General features: G+C 44.0%; 1 protein-coding gene across 2 annotated transcripts in view; it reads right to left on the bottom strand.

Moving 5' to 3' along the window:
- The window catches only part of DPY19L3 (dpy-19 like C-mannosyltransferase 3), a 63,362-nt gene extending 47,238 nt beyond the window's left edge, over positions 1-16,124 (bottom strand). For both annotated transcript variants that reach the window (XM_074968713.1, XM_074968712.1), the window contains exons 1-3: positions 15,935-16,124; positions 12,609-12,751; positions 10,418-10,551 (exon numbers count right to left, since the gene is read on the bottom strand). In XM_074968713.1, coding sequence (XP_074824814.1) covers positions 10,418-10,551; positions 12,609-12,729 — 255 coding nt within the window. In that variant the 5' untranslated portion in view covers positions 12,730-12,751; positions 15,935-16,124. The remainder of the gene's footprint in view (positions 1-10,417; positions 10,552-12,608; positions 12,752-15,934) is intronic.
- Between the last annotated feature and the right edge of the window lie 226 nt (positions 16,125-16,350).

Below are 16,350 nucleotides of genomic sequence, written 5' to 3'. Positions count from 1 at the left end.
GGACTGGAGTAATTAAACCAATGGGAGAGCTCTCTTTCATCAGTTTAGAGCAGCTAAATGGAGAGTTTACAACTGCGCTGTTGTAGCTCTCTAGTGTATCCATAGCCTTAGGAACAGCAGAATTTTCCATGGCAGTTTATGATGCAACATATCAACCATGCTCAACAATATTTGTTATAGGTGCAATTGCCCTGAAACTATATTTTCCCCCTCTGTGGTCCACCAACGGCATCCACTTAAAGGCTTCCAGCTCCTAGCCATCACCTCTGCCTGGTGGAAACACACACCTCACTCCTTTCTGACCATGCATTTTTAAGGCTCCACAATTTTTTGCCTTACACTGTGATATACTTAGCATGCTAGAATACCTAAAAGACCAGCGCCTCTGTTTTACTTTCTGTCTAAGGGCTATGACCAGTATATTGCCCACAGTTCCTTCTAAACAAGCACATTTATTTTTAAGGTAAAATATTACAGAGAAAAGACATTAAAACAATAAAAGAACCTATACACATTCTAAAAAGCTTACCAGAGGTCATCTCCTATTCCACCCTAGGGCTCTGGTAGGTTTTAGTCCTTCAACACCCCCAGCTGGGTTTTCCCTGTGGTTGCAAATTCACCCATGTTAGATCCAGAACTAGAACTCAGACTGGACAGACCACCCATTCCTTTAAATGGCTTTGTCCTTTACTCTTAGCCTTTTGTAACAGGTAACCAGCCAACAATGACCCTTTCCTCCAGGCATAGCTTCAAAAGGCTGGGTTTTTGCATTATCTGAGTTGGGGATTTCCATTATCCTCTCCCAACGAATTCCCCTGGAAACTCACTTAACACTTACTGTCTCAAAAGTCCATACTTGTCTGGCACATTTTCAGTGTAGTCTTTTGAACTCCAGTCTTTCATCTATTGCAGTATTAAGCAATGAAAACAACATACAAAAGGGCTCTAGTCACAATTAACAGTGAAAGTCCTTAGATTCTAGAATAAGTTTCCTCAACCATCTTAAGCAAATCATACCAGATTTAGGAAAATGGCTAAATTGAATTGAAGCTTTTTATATAAAAAGCACAAATATGGACCTAATTACACTGACTGCCTTCATCCATCATTCTTCGATCTGATTTAACAAGGCCAAAGCATAGTTTGTGTAACTGAAAAACACATATATTTTGTTTTCAAGTCTTAAATTTCAATGCAGATCAGTCAGATTAGCAAATCTCTTCAACTGTACAAGTGGAAACTCAATATAGACAGCTGCTATCAATGTTCCAAGCTGTGAATCATGCTCTCAGCAAACATACTTAATGCACATACATGGTCTTTTGGCTGGTTAATCTCTTGTCCATCTGTTAGAATGGCGTGGCTCCTGCTCAAATGTTGATTAGACTTTTGGTATAGGGTATTGGTGCCAAGCAACATACATAGCTGGTCAAACACTGGAAGTGACACTTCTTCAGGAGGAAAGTACTAAAGTATTGATCCAGCTTGTTTTTTTCCGAATGGATTACACCTGTTCACTTGGGTTATTAATGAATGGAATAGTAGAGCTCATTCCCTGAGAAAAATGTAGACTTATGAGTTCATTTGCTGTTGCAGAAATGACACATGGGAAGATACACTGGGCACTTCAAGTGTGTGTGTGTGTGTGTGTGTGTGTGTGTGTGTGTGTGTGCGCGCACTCTAGAATTCCCTCAGAGAGCTAACAAAAGAACATTGGGCTGGATTCTGATCTCATTTTACACCAGCATAAATTGGAAGTAAGTCCACTGAAGTCAATGGAGTTAGATGGTGAAAGTGAGAGGAGACTCAAGCCCAGTGTTTTCTTCATCATCATCTAGCCAGGACAACTGACTGTAGGCTCCTATGACCACTGTTAAAATTGTATGCAAATATTATCCTTTGTGTTGGACAAGGTCATTCTGTGACTTCTCTCTCTCATGGCATCTAACTTATAGCATATGTCACAGTTCTTGGACACTTGCTTTTTTCTATTTTTGTGTTGAGAGGCACCAGATTGGCTTTCCCTTATTCCAATTACCATGGCAAAATTAGATAAACAGAGATGAGTGTGTATATTTAACTCATCAACAAGGCTCTCATTCATACCATAGAAGGTGCTATCAGTAGCCTCTTGAAGGAAGGCTGTCTACAAAGAAGTACTTTATTGCACGGTTGCTATACAGTAAAGTTGTTCTCATTGTTGCAGGATATTGAAAATTGGGTTTCAAGATAGGCCTTCCACAGTGGAACTGATACATTTCTATAACAAGGCCATCACTAGCAGTAGGTTCATAAATGTCAATTTCAATTATCTTTATTTTTGAGTTACGGTATATAATTGTATAAAATACAAGCCTCTCACTTCCAGTTCTTGAAGCTGAACAAAGTTGGAGGATTTTCTGCAAAGTTCTCTAACCAAGCAATTGGAATGTCCACAAATCAATTCTCCATATTGGAACACTAATTCAGAATAAAGTTTCCATTTTCTAAACCTAAAGGGTATATACACAAAAATAAGTGACGCAGATTCTCTGGTCCACCTAATTAAAAACCAGACTAGGGCCAAATGTGTTCAGTACAGCATTGTACTCTGTGGGGAGGAGGTGAAGGGAGCCCCTCTGGCATAAGATGATAGAGTGGTGGGAATGACCGAGTCGCCACCATGTCCAGTTCTTCACTGTTAAAGCCCTGACAGGCTGACTGCTAAAGACCCTGCATCAGTAATGTACACTAAATCTGCCCCTGACAGCTTTAACTTGTCTTGGGCTTGGGCCAAGCAGCTGAGAATCAGGAGTCCATGACTGACTCCCTGACAGCTCCACCTTACCACTGCATCCAAGCAGCACTCAGGCATAGCGCAGTGGAGAGCCAAGCTCTATTAAATAAAAAGCTATTCTTTATGACAGATCATCCTTTTAATATATATGAAAATGCTAATAACAATATCCCTGTTATCAGTGACAGAACAGACTGCGCACTTAAATGTTTTACAACAAACAGATCCTTCACAGTGCCCAACAAATTCGTGGTCTCACTGCTAAATTCTATTTAAAATGTTAGGAAACTTTTAAAAACAAAAACTGTTAATTAATGCTGCATCCAAAAACTGCAATTTACTTTTTCCAAGAAGTTGAGCCTATTGTAATGATATTTTCAATATCAATTTAACTTTACCTAAGAGTTCACTCTGATTTAAAGGCTGATCCAATGCCCTCTGAAGTATGGGCACTGGATTGGACCTTAGAGATCATGTGCAAGGTTACAGGATGGTAAACTTTTTCAATTAAGGAAATAGTTTTAATAGATTTTAAAAAATGTTAGAAAAAACGTTCCTGCTATTCAGCTTGTATTCTTCCTTTGTTCAATTTAATCTTTTTTTTTTTTTTAACTTTACATACCTCTAGAACACCCTAAATAATTTCATAATAGCTAGGGTTGTTTATCATATATTTCCTTATTTGTCATTTAGCCAAGCTCATCAAATTTAGTTATTTTAGTTGTCCCTTTAAATTGTCCCCTTCAGCGCATTTAATCATTTACAGTAGAACCTCAGAGTTACAAACTGACCAGTCAACCACACACTTCATTTGGAACTGAAAGTATACAATCAGGCAGCAGCAGAGACAAAACAAACAAACAAATACAGTACTGTACCGTTCTGTACTGTGTTCAACAAACTACTAAAAAAAAAAAAAAGCAGCATTTTTCTTCTGCATAGTACAGTTTCAAAGCTGTATTAAGTCAATGTTCAGTTGTAAACTTTAGAAGAACAACCATAACATTTTGTTCAGAATTACAAACAATTCAGAGTTACAAACAACCTCCATTCCCAAGGTGTTAGTAACACTGAGGTTATACTGTACTTTTGTTTGTTTTTTTAATTCCCTCTAACTTAGGGACATTTCTCTGGCCTTGAAATGCTCAGACTTGTACATCAGGGGTTGGGAACCTATGGCCTGCAGTGCAGATCCAGTCCCCTGCTTAATTTCATCCTGCCTGCAGCAAGTCTTGGCACTGCGAGCTGGAAGCCCTGAGCACCCCCACCTCCACGCGGGGCTGGAGCCGCGAGTGCCAGCTCGCCCCACTCCCGGGGGAAGCTAGGGTTGCCAGGCCATTAAAAGTCAAGTTGACTGTGCAGCAGGGCTAAGGCAGGCTCCTTGCCTGCCCTGGGTCCGCGCAGCTCCCAGAAGCAGCCGGCATGTCCCTGCAGCCCTTAAACACAGGGGTGATCAGGAAAGCTCTGCGTATTACCCCTGCCCCCAGTGCTGGCTCCACAGCTTCCATTGGCCAGGATCTGTGGGCAATGAGCATTGCAGGGCAGCACCTGCAGGCAGTGCGCATCATGCAAAGCCGCCTGGTAGCAGCTCCACTTAGGGGCCGGACATGCCAGCCGCTTCTGGGAGCTGCGCGGAGCCAAGGCAGGCAGGGAGCCTGTCTTAGCCTTGCTGCGCCACCGACCGGGAGCCGCCTGAGTGAGGTAAGCACTGCTTGGCTAGCACCCACCCCCCAACCCCTCTCCCACACCCCAACCCCCTGCCCCAGCCCTAAGCCCCCTCCCACACTCCAAACCCTCACCCCCAGAGCCCGCACCCAACCTTCTTCCCCAGCCTGGAGCCCCCTCCCGCCCCCTGAACCCCTCATTTCTGTCCCTGCTCCGGAGCCTGCATCCCCAGCTGGAGCCCTCACCCCCTTCCGCACTCCAACCCACTGCTTCAGCCCAGTGAAAGCGAGTGAGGGTGGGGGCGAGCAAGCAACTGAGGGAGGAGGGCTGGAGTGAGTGGGGGCAGGGCCTCAGGGAAGGGGCAGGGCCTCGGGGAAGGGGCAGGGTTGTTCGTTTTTGTGCAGTTAGAAAGTTGGCAACCCTACGGGAAGCCCCGAGCGGCCCCCCACAGGGCTGGAGCCATGCGCACTGGCTTGCCCTGCTGCCGGGGGTGAGCCTCAAGCCTCCCCTCGACACGGGAGCTGTGTGTGATCCGTGGGGGTTTTTTTTGTTTTTGTTTTTTCTGTGAGTCTGTGGCCGGCATAAATGCATCAACAGAACAAAGGTTCCTTACCCCGCTGTATATGGTATTCCATATGTGGTCTCACCAGTGACCGGCCAAGAGGAACTGTCAGTTGCTTAGGTGCATGAAATGATGGTTTTAAATATGCAGTCCAAAAGTCACCTTGACTTTGATTCTATATTATATTGCAAGCTCATATCCAATTTGACCTACACTATGGTAGGCTTTTTTCAGCTTTTAAGGCCTCTAAACATCACCCTCCAACTGCATATATATTTCTAGCTTGTAAATACATTATTTGTAACTCCTTAGGATATCCTTTGTTATCTATCATAAACTCAAATTTCTAAATAAGTGAAATCTGGATTACAAAGAAATTACATTATGGTAAAACTACAGTAGTGAATCCAGCCCTTTGCCGATATAACTTGTTGCACCTCATTTGAAACTTACCACCTCTTTATCCCATCTCATGCTGTCTGACAAATGAAAGATCTCAATATCTATACTATCAATGAATACTGTTTTTCTCTTTCAAACTCATCTTTAAATGCAATATAATTTATTAGTTGTTTTTATGTACAAATTTTTAACAACTCGCTAATTGTAGCTGATGTGAGATAGAAAGACACTAAAATATTTAAATTCAGAGAGACAAGGGGTGAGACTCACAAGGCTGACTTCGGTGCTTAATACTTTAGGTGCCTTTTAAAATCCAACATTTAGGTAACATTTGGCATTCACAAAACCCCTGCTCACCCGCCATATAACCCTATAGGTACCTAAACTCCCATGGTACCTAAGTTTCCACTGTTAAGTCCCCAACACACCTGAACGTCAGTGGCTGGGCATGCACACAGCTGCCTAAGTCCTGACATTGTCCAGCAGCTCTGAATTTAACTCACACCTAAGCCCCCATGGAATTTACAAAGTTTACATTCTCCGGCCTATCTTGCCTTTGGGGCCTAATCCAGTAGGCATGCTCAGGGCACACGCAAACCCGCATGGAAGAGGATGGTGGGGCCCGTTAACGCTCTTATGACATTTTTCCCAATGGTCAGAGTTAATCACCCAGGATGTGGGATACCCAGGTTCAAATCCCCCACCTCTGCCTGATGTGGAACATGGACTTGGGTCCTCCTACATTGCAAGTGAGTGCCCTAACCACTGGGCTACAGGGTATTCTGGAATATAGGGGACTCTCAATATCTCCTGTTGGAGCTATTCCATTATGTATAAATACTTAATATTCATTGGGAGAGAGAGACTATAGCTCTGTGGTTAGGACATGTCCCTGGGAAGTAGGTAGTGTCGCCAGTTTTGGTTGGATATATTCCCGGAGATTTATTCACATGACATAATCTTTAATTAAAGATTAATCTTCAATTCCTGGAGAGCTGGCAACCTTAGACGCAGGAGACTCAGGCTACAGTCCCCCTGATCTAATTAAACTTTAAGTATTTATACACAGTGGAACAGCATTAACAGCAGGGGGAAGGGGAAAGAGAGAGAGCTCCATAGCATAAAATACTCCATAACAAAATGGTTAGGACACTTGCCTGCAAAACAAGAGAGCCAAGTTCCACCCCCTGCTCCACATCAGATAGCAGGGGGTTTGAACCAGTCTCCCACATCCTGGATATGTGTTCTAACAACTGGGCTAAAGGTTATAAGGGGAACATGACCACCTCCCTGGTTTTTCACAAGAATCACGAACCTGGTTTAGGAGGATCAGAATAATTTATGGTTGTGAATCCTGAGTGGAAGAAGGCACCTCCCTCTTGCCTGGACATTAGCGCCTAAACTACCTTTGAGGAGCAAGGCTTAGGCCACACCACTTTCCTGAGCATTTCTTATTAGTTTAGACAGCTCCCCACTCAGTATGCTGGCTTTTGTGAATCCTGTTTTTAGATGCCTATCTCTCCCCATGCATTGTATAGGGAGCCTGGCCATCTACCTCAGAGTTGTGAATTCCACTAGGCAGCACAGTATCTCAGTCCGCTGTGTGAATCCCATTCATGGTGGCTTTATGGAATTCTTATATGTATTAAAGTATTTATCACTGTCAAATGTAAAAAATCGGTCTTTTTTACAACCTTTTCAATCAAAGCCATTTAAAAATAGATGTATGATAGCTCAGTAACACTTTTAAAGAAATGTATGACTACATCCTTAAAAAATGAACTCTCTCTTATAATAGACATTTTCCTTGTTTCTCAACAATGGCTATATGTTAGAGAATTTTGTAGGTCCTTGGGTTATGAAACACTGAGTGTGTGTTAGTATGGCTTCCATTTCCAGTATACATCATGTTTAGTAAATCAAACAAACAAAAAAACCCATAATAATATCTGCACTTCATTTAGACAAGGCTCTCAATAATTTGTTGTCAAAGATTAGATTACATGCAATAAAACCAGCATTTAGACCTCCAGAAAAATAAGGCATATTGCTACACAGTTTTGAGGAAATTTAGTTCAAATATGCAGGAATATATGTATCAGCCAAACCATAAAAAGATTAAGAAAATAGACCATTTACATTTTGTTTTCAACATAACTTTAAAGATCTAAATGGTTATACACTAACTTTCACTGCCTATATTAGTATACAGTATATACTATTTGAAAAACATAATGAAAAAAATTTTCTATATATGGACACCCCTATGTCTAAATGTCTTTTATAGATGGACATACAGTATCTTGCAAGAGTGCACATGGCTGCAGCTTTGAATCATCCCAAAGTCCTCCTTAATTGGCAAATAAAGCACAAATAGCAGAGGATAACCCCTTTGTTCTTAAATCATGTTAAACAATTTGAAGCCAACTTTATAGAAATAGCCTCTAAGTTTGCATGATCAAATAAGCATAGGCATATCAGGTAACTGCCCGTAACAAGTTTATTTTTGCAAATGCTTGTCTGCCTATTCAAGTCAAAGTTTTACATTTGTACTTACAAAGTTAAAGGTTAATCTGAAGCCCACCAAAAATATGACCCTTAACATCTACTAAATAGAAAACTTATTTTCTTAGAAACAATGCAAAGTGAGCATGCACACAGAGTACACTCCAATAAACAGAATGTATCACTGAAAAATATCTAAAGTTTATTTTACAATGTAGATTTCTAACTCCATTAGAAATAAGAAAAAATTGAAGTGTGCATTTTGTCCAATTTTGAGCAACATAACTGTGATGATAAACACATTTGTCAGTGCCATCTTGTATAGTTTGAAGACATTCACAAACTACTGAATTTTTCAGAGGCAAATATAAAACGTTTTATCTTTTCAGTCATGTACATGGATTTGTAGACACACATATTTAACCCAAAAAAGTAAAGACTGTCAAAAGTGAACGTCACGTTTATCAACAGTATACATCTCTACCTGTGTAATCAAAGAAAGATGAGGCTGCCACAAAAGAATGTTGTTCATGCAGTTTGGCAGTACCTATTTCAGTAACTGGTAACTACTGCTTTTAGTACCTGTATGAAAATGTTTTTGGAAATGCAAAAAGGTGCGTATTATAAAAAGGTGTTAATGTGGTAAAGAAGCTCATACACATTGTATAAGAGTATTACAGTATAAATAATTAAAATATGTTTACCTAATCTATTAGAAAAATATGGTGTATATATGGTACCTATCGGTGAGGACTAAGTGTTTTCACAGTAAAGTAACTTGCCTGTTCATTTATTTTCATTGATTTAGACACCAGCATAACAATAATTTTCCTCTGGAACAATACTGGGGAAAAAATCTTTCATCACTGGTTCTTGGAAAGGGAAAAGTCCTACACACAGTGGTTCCCACCAGCACAAGTATTTCTGAGGCTGTGAAACTAACTTTACCTAAAGCTGAGTTTGAGGAGGTAAGTCTTTTTTCCTTTTGGGAGAGGATTTGGCTGAGGACCAGGATTTTTACCTGAGTAGAGAATCTGTTTGTGCTAAGTCATCTTTGCTAGATTACTCTTTGAACATCTCTTGGAGAGAGACAGTGTTCTAGGGAGTTGCTGAGCCAAATTTGCTTGTGTTGGCACAAGGAAGTATATTTCCCTGCAGCAACCACATCCCTTGCATACAGGGTGGGTGGTGAGTGGGTCGGAAGCTGCATGCCCTGAGAAGGAAGGGATTTTACCACTGCCAGCCTTAGTTGGGGGTGGGGTCCAGTTGTCAGGGGCAGTTTGAAGTACAATTGTGGGCTCCACTGAGTTCCAGTGTGGTGTCTGCTGAAAGGACATATGGCGAAACAGTAAATTTTCTGGCTGGGTTAGCTACACCCACAGCAGGCCTAATTGGCAAGCCCCAGAAAATGGGGACACAAGCTTTCTCTGGGGGACTGTCATGAGGCATTATTTATTTATGCTCCAGAAACTGGCAATAAACCAAAGATTAATTTGTCTTGATATTGTTTGCTCTACTTGAAAGAGAAAAGAAGTGCTTATGTGAAAGGACCCACCTCACAACCTCAAAGAAGAGTAGGGGTGGTTACATGTCTCATCCTCATTTGAGGTACTATATTAATAAACAAACATACCAGGGTAACCAGTCTAGTGGTTTGAGCTGGGTACTTCAGTGTAGAATTCAATTCTTAATTCTGCCAATGACTTAAGTGACCTTCCTGTCCCATGCCTCAATTTACTAGTCTGTAAAATGGGGATAATCCCATTTCTCTCACAGGTCTTTAATTAATGTTTGAAAAGTGCTTTTACGTTTTCAGATAAAGGATGCTATTATGTGAAAATAAACAGGGCTTTGGACTGTGCTCTGGCTCCGCTCCAGCTCCAGGCAAAAACCTGCAGCTCCACTGCTCAGGAGCTGCTCCGCGCTCCAGCTCCGCTCCAAAGCCCCGAAAATAAATATTACCTACTTGGAGAGTTTTGTTTTACTGATGATTATCTGTGCCCCACTTTCATCAGAAGGATCACTTTAGATATAATTCTTTATTCAGATTAAAGATCTTCTTACAGAGATAATACTGTCACATGCCAGGATTTTGGGAAGGCACCTATTTTCTTAAAATAATACTTCTTAAAAATGTTGAGAAATCAGCTTTTGACTTTTTCTAGGTGATCATTTGTAGGCAAGATTTTGAGCTACTATTAATATAGCAGGAACATAATGGAAAAATGTTGTGTGAACATGTTTAGAGCATAGTTCGGAAAGTACTTATGGAAGTGATTGAAAGGTTTTCAATGTGAGGAAGTAGGGGGAAAAAGTTAAAATGGGAAATGTGCGCTCTTTCGCTCGCACCCTCCTCCACACCTGTCTTCAGATAGAACATTCTATATTTTCAGTATGACTGACAAATAGATTTAAAAAAAAAAAAGCATATAGCCTACCACACACATTCATGTTGCAAACAGTGTCCAAGGAAAGCATTGATGCAATTATCAAAATAATTTCATTACCTTAATATTGGAAAACCACAGGTCATTTTCATGTAGGGTAGCAACATAAACAGAAGTAAGAAGTCCAAAAGAGATGGCAACAGTTCCACCAACTGTAAGTGAAAGTCTCTTCCATAGCTTTCCACCTGTGTAAACTTATAGAAGAAAAACACTTTCACTCTGGGATTGTGAAGCTTCCCATTCTACTTATATATTTTAAATGGATTTCAGAACCACCACTAGTGGGGTCTAGGACTTGTATGTAACTATAGCCTTGTTCTCAAACTGCTTTATGGAAACTGTACTTGTGATTTTCGGGTATAGCAATCTTTTAGTTACATATAGAATGAAAAAGCCGCTGCTTGAAGAGGAAAACGTAAAGTTGCAGTTTTAAAAACAGTCCTATGATCTCATACAGATCTAGATAAACACCATATCTAATTTATAAATCTAAATTACAAAGAGTTTTTGGAATACCCGCCAGGGCATTGTTTCTAATTAATGAACTACAGCATGACTGTTAGCTCACAAAACAAGATATCAAAATCTTTTTTCTTTAAACTTCTGAACTTGGCTGCTTATTTTATAATTTTTTTTCAAACAGCATTTCAGGTTAAATAAACTTCCACATTGACGCTGAGCATTGATCAAAGCAGTCTTTGATGATGTCATGCTCTGAATTGCAGATGACCACCTCCTGACATCAGAACAAAATTATAGACTATATAATGCAAAGACTGCATTTCTAAATAAAGCAACTCAGTTTACTGCTCATGTGCACTTCGTTTTAAAATCTTTTTCAAGTTGATTTCAGTAATCCTGCTTTTTGTGATGTGGATGTATATCTAATATAAGTGGCTATCTGTTGCACTGGACAAAATTCAAATGAGATACAAGCAAGTATGATTCAATGGAGCTGAAGACAATGGATTTGTCCACTTATACCAGAGCTGTATTTTGCCTATTTACATCTGTGCACACAAATTGGATAAATTGGACCCCCACCTATTCAAAATGTATGCACAAATGCAGGTGGCCCCAATTTTGCAGGCACAAAATCTGAGGCTGTAAATTGAAAATGTGACCCTAACAAAAATAAGAACAAATGGTGTGAACTCTCAAGCATTTCCATGAAAGAATTTCCCTTTGTCCTTCCTTCATTTACATAAAGAAACCAACAAAACAAAAGATATATTGAAGGTAGCACTGTGTGAGTCTGGGGAGGGGGGCTCGGGGGTGCAGACTCCGGGTGGCGCTTACCTCAAGCAGCTCCCAGAAGCAGCAGTATGTCCCCGCTCCAGCTCCTACGCAAAGGCAAAGCCAGGCAGCTCTGCTGTGCACTGCCCCATCCACAGGAGCTGCAGGGGCGGCGCTTGGGGCAGGGATAGCATGCAGAGCGGAGCCCCCTGCTGCCCCTATGCATAGGAGGCTGTAGCCAGAGCGGGGAACATGTTGCTGCTTCCGGGAGCTGTGCGGAGCAGCCCCCAAACCACCTCCCCAGCTGGAGCGCTGGAGCGGGGCAAGCCCCAGACCCCGCTCCCCAGAGGGAGCTCAAGGGCTGGATTAAAATGGCTGGCAGCCCACGGGCCGTAGTTTGCCCATCCCTGCGTTAGACTCACTGGGGTCCAAGGCAGAAAGCCAAAGCCCCACTGCATAGGTCTGAAGCCCAGGGCCCTGAATCCCATCACTTGGGGTTGAAGCCGAAGCCTGAGCAATGTAGCTTCGTGGAGGCACCCTGTGGCGTGGGGCCTGGACAACTGCCCTGTTTGCTACCCCCTAACTCTGCCCCTGGCTTTTATATGCAGAAAACCAGTTGTTGAGGCACAGGTGGGCCTTGGAGTTTTTATAGCATGTTGAGGGGGCCTCAGAAAGAAAAAGGCTGAGAACCACTGGTTTAAGTCACTCCAATCCTACGCCTCTCTTGAGCAAAGACTGTCGATGATGAACGCTGCTAAATGTGGCTGGGTTTTATGAAGTTCACAAAATTATCTTAATTTGTAACCTAAACTAGAACTTGAAAACAGGTAACAGAATCTAGCGCAGTAATCTACAGTGTCCCCGTGACTACAGTAGCTTTGATCATAAAGAAGGTTTGGCTATACTTGGATAAAGATTTGGTACAATACCTAGTTCTCATCTGTGCATAAGGGTAGATACCAAAAGATTGACATTAGTGAGAGTCCACAATACGACATTTCTTATAACTACCCACCAGATCGAACTTTTCCATCAGGCTTCACATTTTTCTCTTGTGACAGATGATCTTCAGCAACGTCTGTGACTTTTATTCCCTTTCTGTGTCTGATGGTTGTCATGATGTCAATAATTTTCATACATTATTCTTCAGTCTTACTCCTAAACACACATACAAAGCAATAAATATTCCTTGCCAAAAATTTATCAACTAATACCAAAAAAATGTGTGACAAGCCATGAAAACACACAAGCATACTGTATTGTGAACTGAGGCCTAAAAAGTTATACCCATGTACAGTAATTCAAAATATTTTACTAAAACAAGAGTGTCATTTTCTGTAGCTCAGAGACATCAAAAAGAGTGCAACAGAAAGACTGACATGAGTTCTGCAGGACTGACACTCATACATAACTTTATACATGGTAGACAAGATTTTCAAAAGTGGTTAGTTATTTTTGGTGTTCAACTTGAGAGCTTAAATGGAATTACTTTTCAAAAAGTACTCAACATAAGCCCCCTTAAAAATCAGTCCCTTTTTAAGGTGTCTCAGTTGGGCACTCTAAATCACTAATCACTTGAAAATCTTGGCTTTTGAGTAGTCCCAATGCAATCAATAGGACTACTCAGAATATGTAAAGTTAACAGTCTTTGTAGGACGGGGGCCATGAGATGCAAAAATGATTACACCAAAGAAAACTTGTGAAGGAAAACATTAAAAAAAAGCACAACTAGTTTAGATATACAGCTGAAAAAAATCCCCAACTTTTGTAATATTCGTGCACTATTTAGCTTAAACATATCACAAACCAGAGATGGGGTAAGGGAGAGAAACTATTTAAGGTCAGCTAGTCAATGTTCAAAATCAGTGCACTGCAAAATTGTTCCCTAAACTATATTACATAATGCACTGGCCATAAATAATGACCTGCTTGAATTTTAAAGTCCTTTTATCTTTTAAAACCAATGACCAGCTTTGAATGCAAAAATAAGTCACCATCCCCAGACTCCAAGCTTGACTACTTAAAAGTTAGTCTCTAAGGCAGGAGTGGGCAAAATACGGCCCCTGCCCGTCTAACATTTCTGTCCAGCCCGCCAGGCTCTTTGGCTGCCCTCTCGCAATCTCTGGGCCGCTAAAAGTCCGCGGCGCAGCAGGGAGCTCAGGCAGGCTGCCTGCCTGCTGTGGCCCCATGCCGCTCCCAGAAGTGGCTGGCTGCTGCTGGCATGTCTCTGCGCGCCTCTGGTGGGGGGTGGGGAGGGGAGGCGGCTCTGCGCGCTGCCCCTGCCCCCAGCACAGTCCTCACAGCTCCCATTGGCAGTGCTTGCGGGCACGGGCAGAGCATGGAGACCCGCTGCCCCCCACCCCCTAAGGAACACGCAGAGACGTGCCAAACTCCCTCCCAGACCCCACACTCCCTCCATTAATATAATAGAAATGTGTGGCCTGTGACAACTTGCCAAAATTCATGGAGTGCCCCCGCCCCCCCGTGAAAATTATTGCCCACCCCTGCTCTAAGGGCTGGTCTACACTACCGCTTAAGTCGATATAACTTATGTTGCTCAGGGGTGTGAAAGAGACACCCCCAAGCAACGCAAGTTACATCGTCTTAAGCGCTGTCCACATCAGCACTGTGTCAGTGGGAGACACTCTCCTGCCAACATAACTTCCACCTCTCACAGAGGTGGAGTAATTATACTGATGGGAGAGTGCTCTCTCTTTGGCACTGTGCATCTTTACCAGATGTGCAGCTCGGCTGAAGTAGCACTGTAGTGTAGACTTTCCCTAAGTGAGCCATTGCCGATTGCAATTTTTTTTTTAAAAAGAAGCCCGAACGCACCTCGGAGAGTTTGTGGAGCTACAGACCTTAGAGTCTAGACTGATGCGGAGAAGACAAAGTTCAGTATGTTTTCTCCCCCAGAAATAAAGAAGGGGTGGGAATCATTTTTAGAAATACCATGAACACATCTCTTAAAAATGCTGATGATTTCTCTGTAGAAAATCCCAACAACAAAGGAACATCAGCAGCAAATCAATCAAATACAGGAAAGGAGGGAGTAGAGTTGGCATAGTAGTCTCAGCCAGACTTTGTCCAATGCCTTATCAGGAAAATTGATTTTTACCATGAATATAACATTAAAGACTAGAATAACCAGGCATAGAAAACATAAATTTCATTGGATTCCTTAGTCTACAGTATGTAGAACAGCAGGTGTGGTGAGGTGATGTAGGTGTTGAGAGGTGCTGGGACAGAGGTGGTTGTGATACAATGGAGAGAGGGAATGAGGGCAGAGAGATTTAGGTGTAGAGGGACTGGACAGGGACCTATGATATGGACAGAGAGGGGGACAGGCCGGAGGGGAATTAAGAACATATGTGATGAGCAGGTGCATAATCATGTGTCAGGTTAGGTGTAAAAGGGTGATGGGGCAAGGGAATGGGATGTATAGAGAAGTGGGAGAGGCAGGAGTGGGAAGGGGCATAGGCTGGGCTGTGCAGGCGGTGATCAGGAAGGCAGGTAAGATGCAGAGGAGATGGAATGGGAGGGGTTATGAGAGGAGGAATGATGGAGACAGGTGAATGGGCAGGCACAGAGGAGCAATGGGAGAGGGTGGAGATGGGCCAGGAGTGAAGGGGACTGGGGCAGAGTGGATGGGATGGGGGTTGGGGAATGGGCAGGGGAGCAATGTGTGAGACAGAGTGAGGACAGGGGCAGAGGAGATGGAACGGGTAGGAAGTGACAAGGCAGAGGAGAAGAGGGCAGGTGAGGGGCAGTGGAAGAAAGGAAAGGGGCAGGTTGGGGCAATGGTGGGGTGGGGAGGGAAGGGCTGGGGGCAGGTGAGCATGATGGAGGGAAGGGACAGGTGGGGCCCATAGTGGGGAGGGGAGAAGAGAAAAGGGAAGGACTGGGGCAGGTGGGGGCGATGGAGGAGAGGGAAGGGGCTGAGGTGGGGGCAATGGTGGGAAGGGCTAGGGGCAGGTGAGGGTGATGGAGGAGAGAAGAGGGCTGGGGGCAGGTGAGGGCGATGGAGGAGAGAAGAGGGAAGGGCTGTGGGCGATGGAGAGGAAGGTGGGGGCGATGGTGGGAAGGGACAGGTGGGGCCCGTCGGCTGGGGGCAACGGAGGGGAGGGCCAGTAAGGGGGGCGATGGAGGAGCGGCGCAGCTGTTCTGTGGGGCTGCTCTGGGCCGGGCCCGCGCCCACAGCTCCCCGGCCCGGCTACACAGAGCGGCCTGCGCGGACGCCTCAGGCGCAGCTCTCACACAGCCCATTTCTGCGGCCTGCACCGCCGCGGCCTGGCCTGGCGCCTCCCCGCCCCCGCGCACCCCCAGCTCCGGGGCCGATACCTGCCGACGCGGCCGAGCGGGAGCACCGGCTGCAGCTGTGGCTGGGCTGGGCGGCGGCTCGCTGCCGTGGTCACCCCGGCGCTGCCTGAGCGGAGTCGCCTCAGACCCGCGGTGGGGATGGGGAGGACGCGGTGCCTTTTGTTCCTCACTCAGTCTCTGCGAATGCGGAGCCGCGAGCGGGGCGGGGGGCTGCTGTGGGGAGCGGGGGTCAGCTGCCTGGGACACGTGTTGGGGGTGCCTGGGACACGTGTTGGGGGTGCAGGGGGGTGCCTGGGACACGTGTTGGGGGTGCAGGGGGGTGCCTGTAGCTGGGCTGGCAATGGCAAAGGGTAAGGGGCTGTCTGGGGGTGGCTAGGAGCTGATTGCGGAAGCAGGGCAGTGTTTACCCCAAGTGAGCATGGGGCACAAGGGATAGC

Source organism: Natator depressus, chromosome 12, assembly GCF_965152275.1.
Source record: "Natator depressus isolate rNatDep1 chromosome 12, rNatDep2.hap1, whole genome shotgun sequence".
Taxonomy (NCBI): Eukaryota; Metazoa; Chordata; order Testudines; family Cheloniidae; genus Natator; species Natator depressus.
Note: the sequence above shows the minus strand (reverse complement) of the source record. Positions and strands in the feature narration are given on the sequence as shown.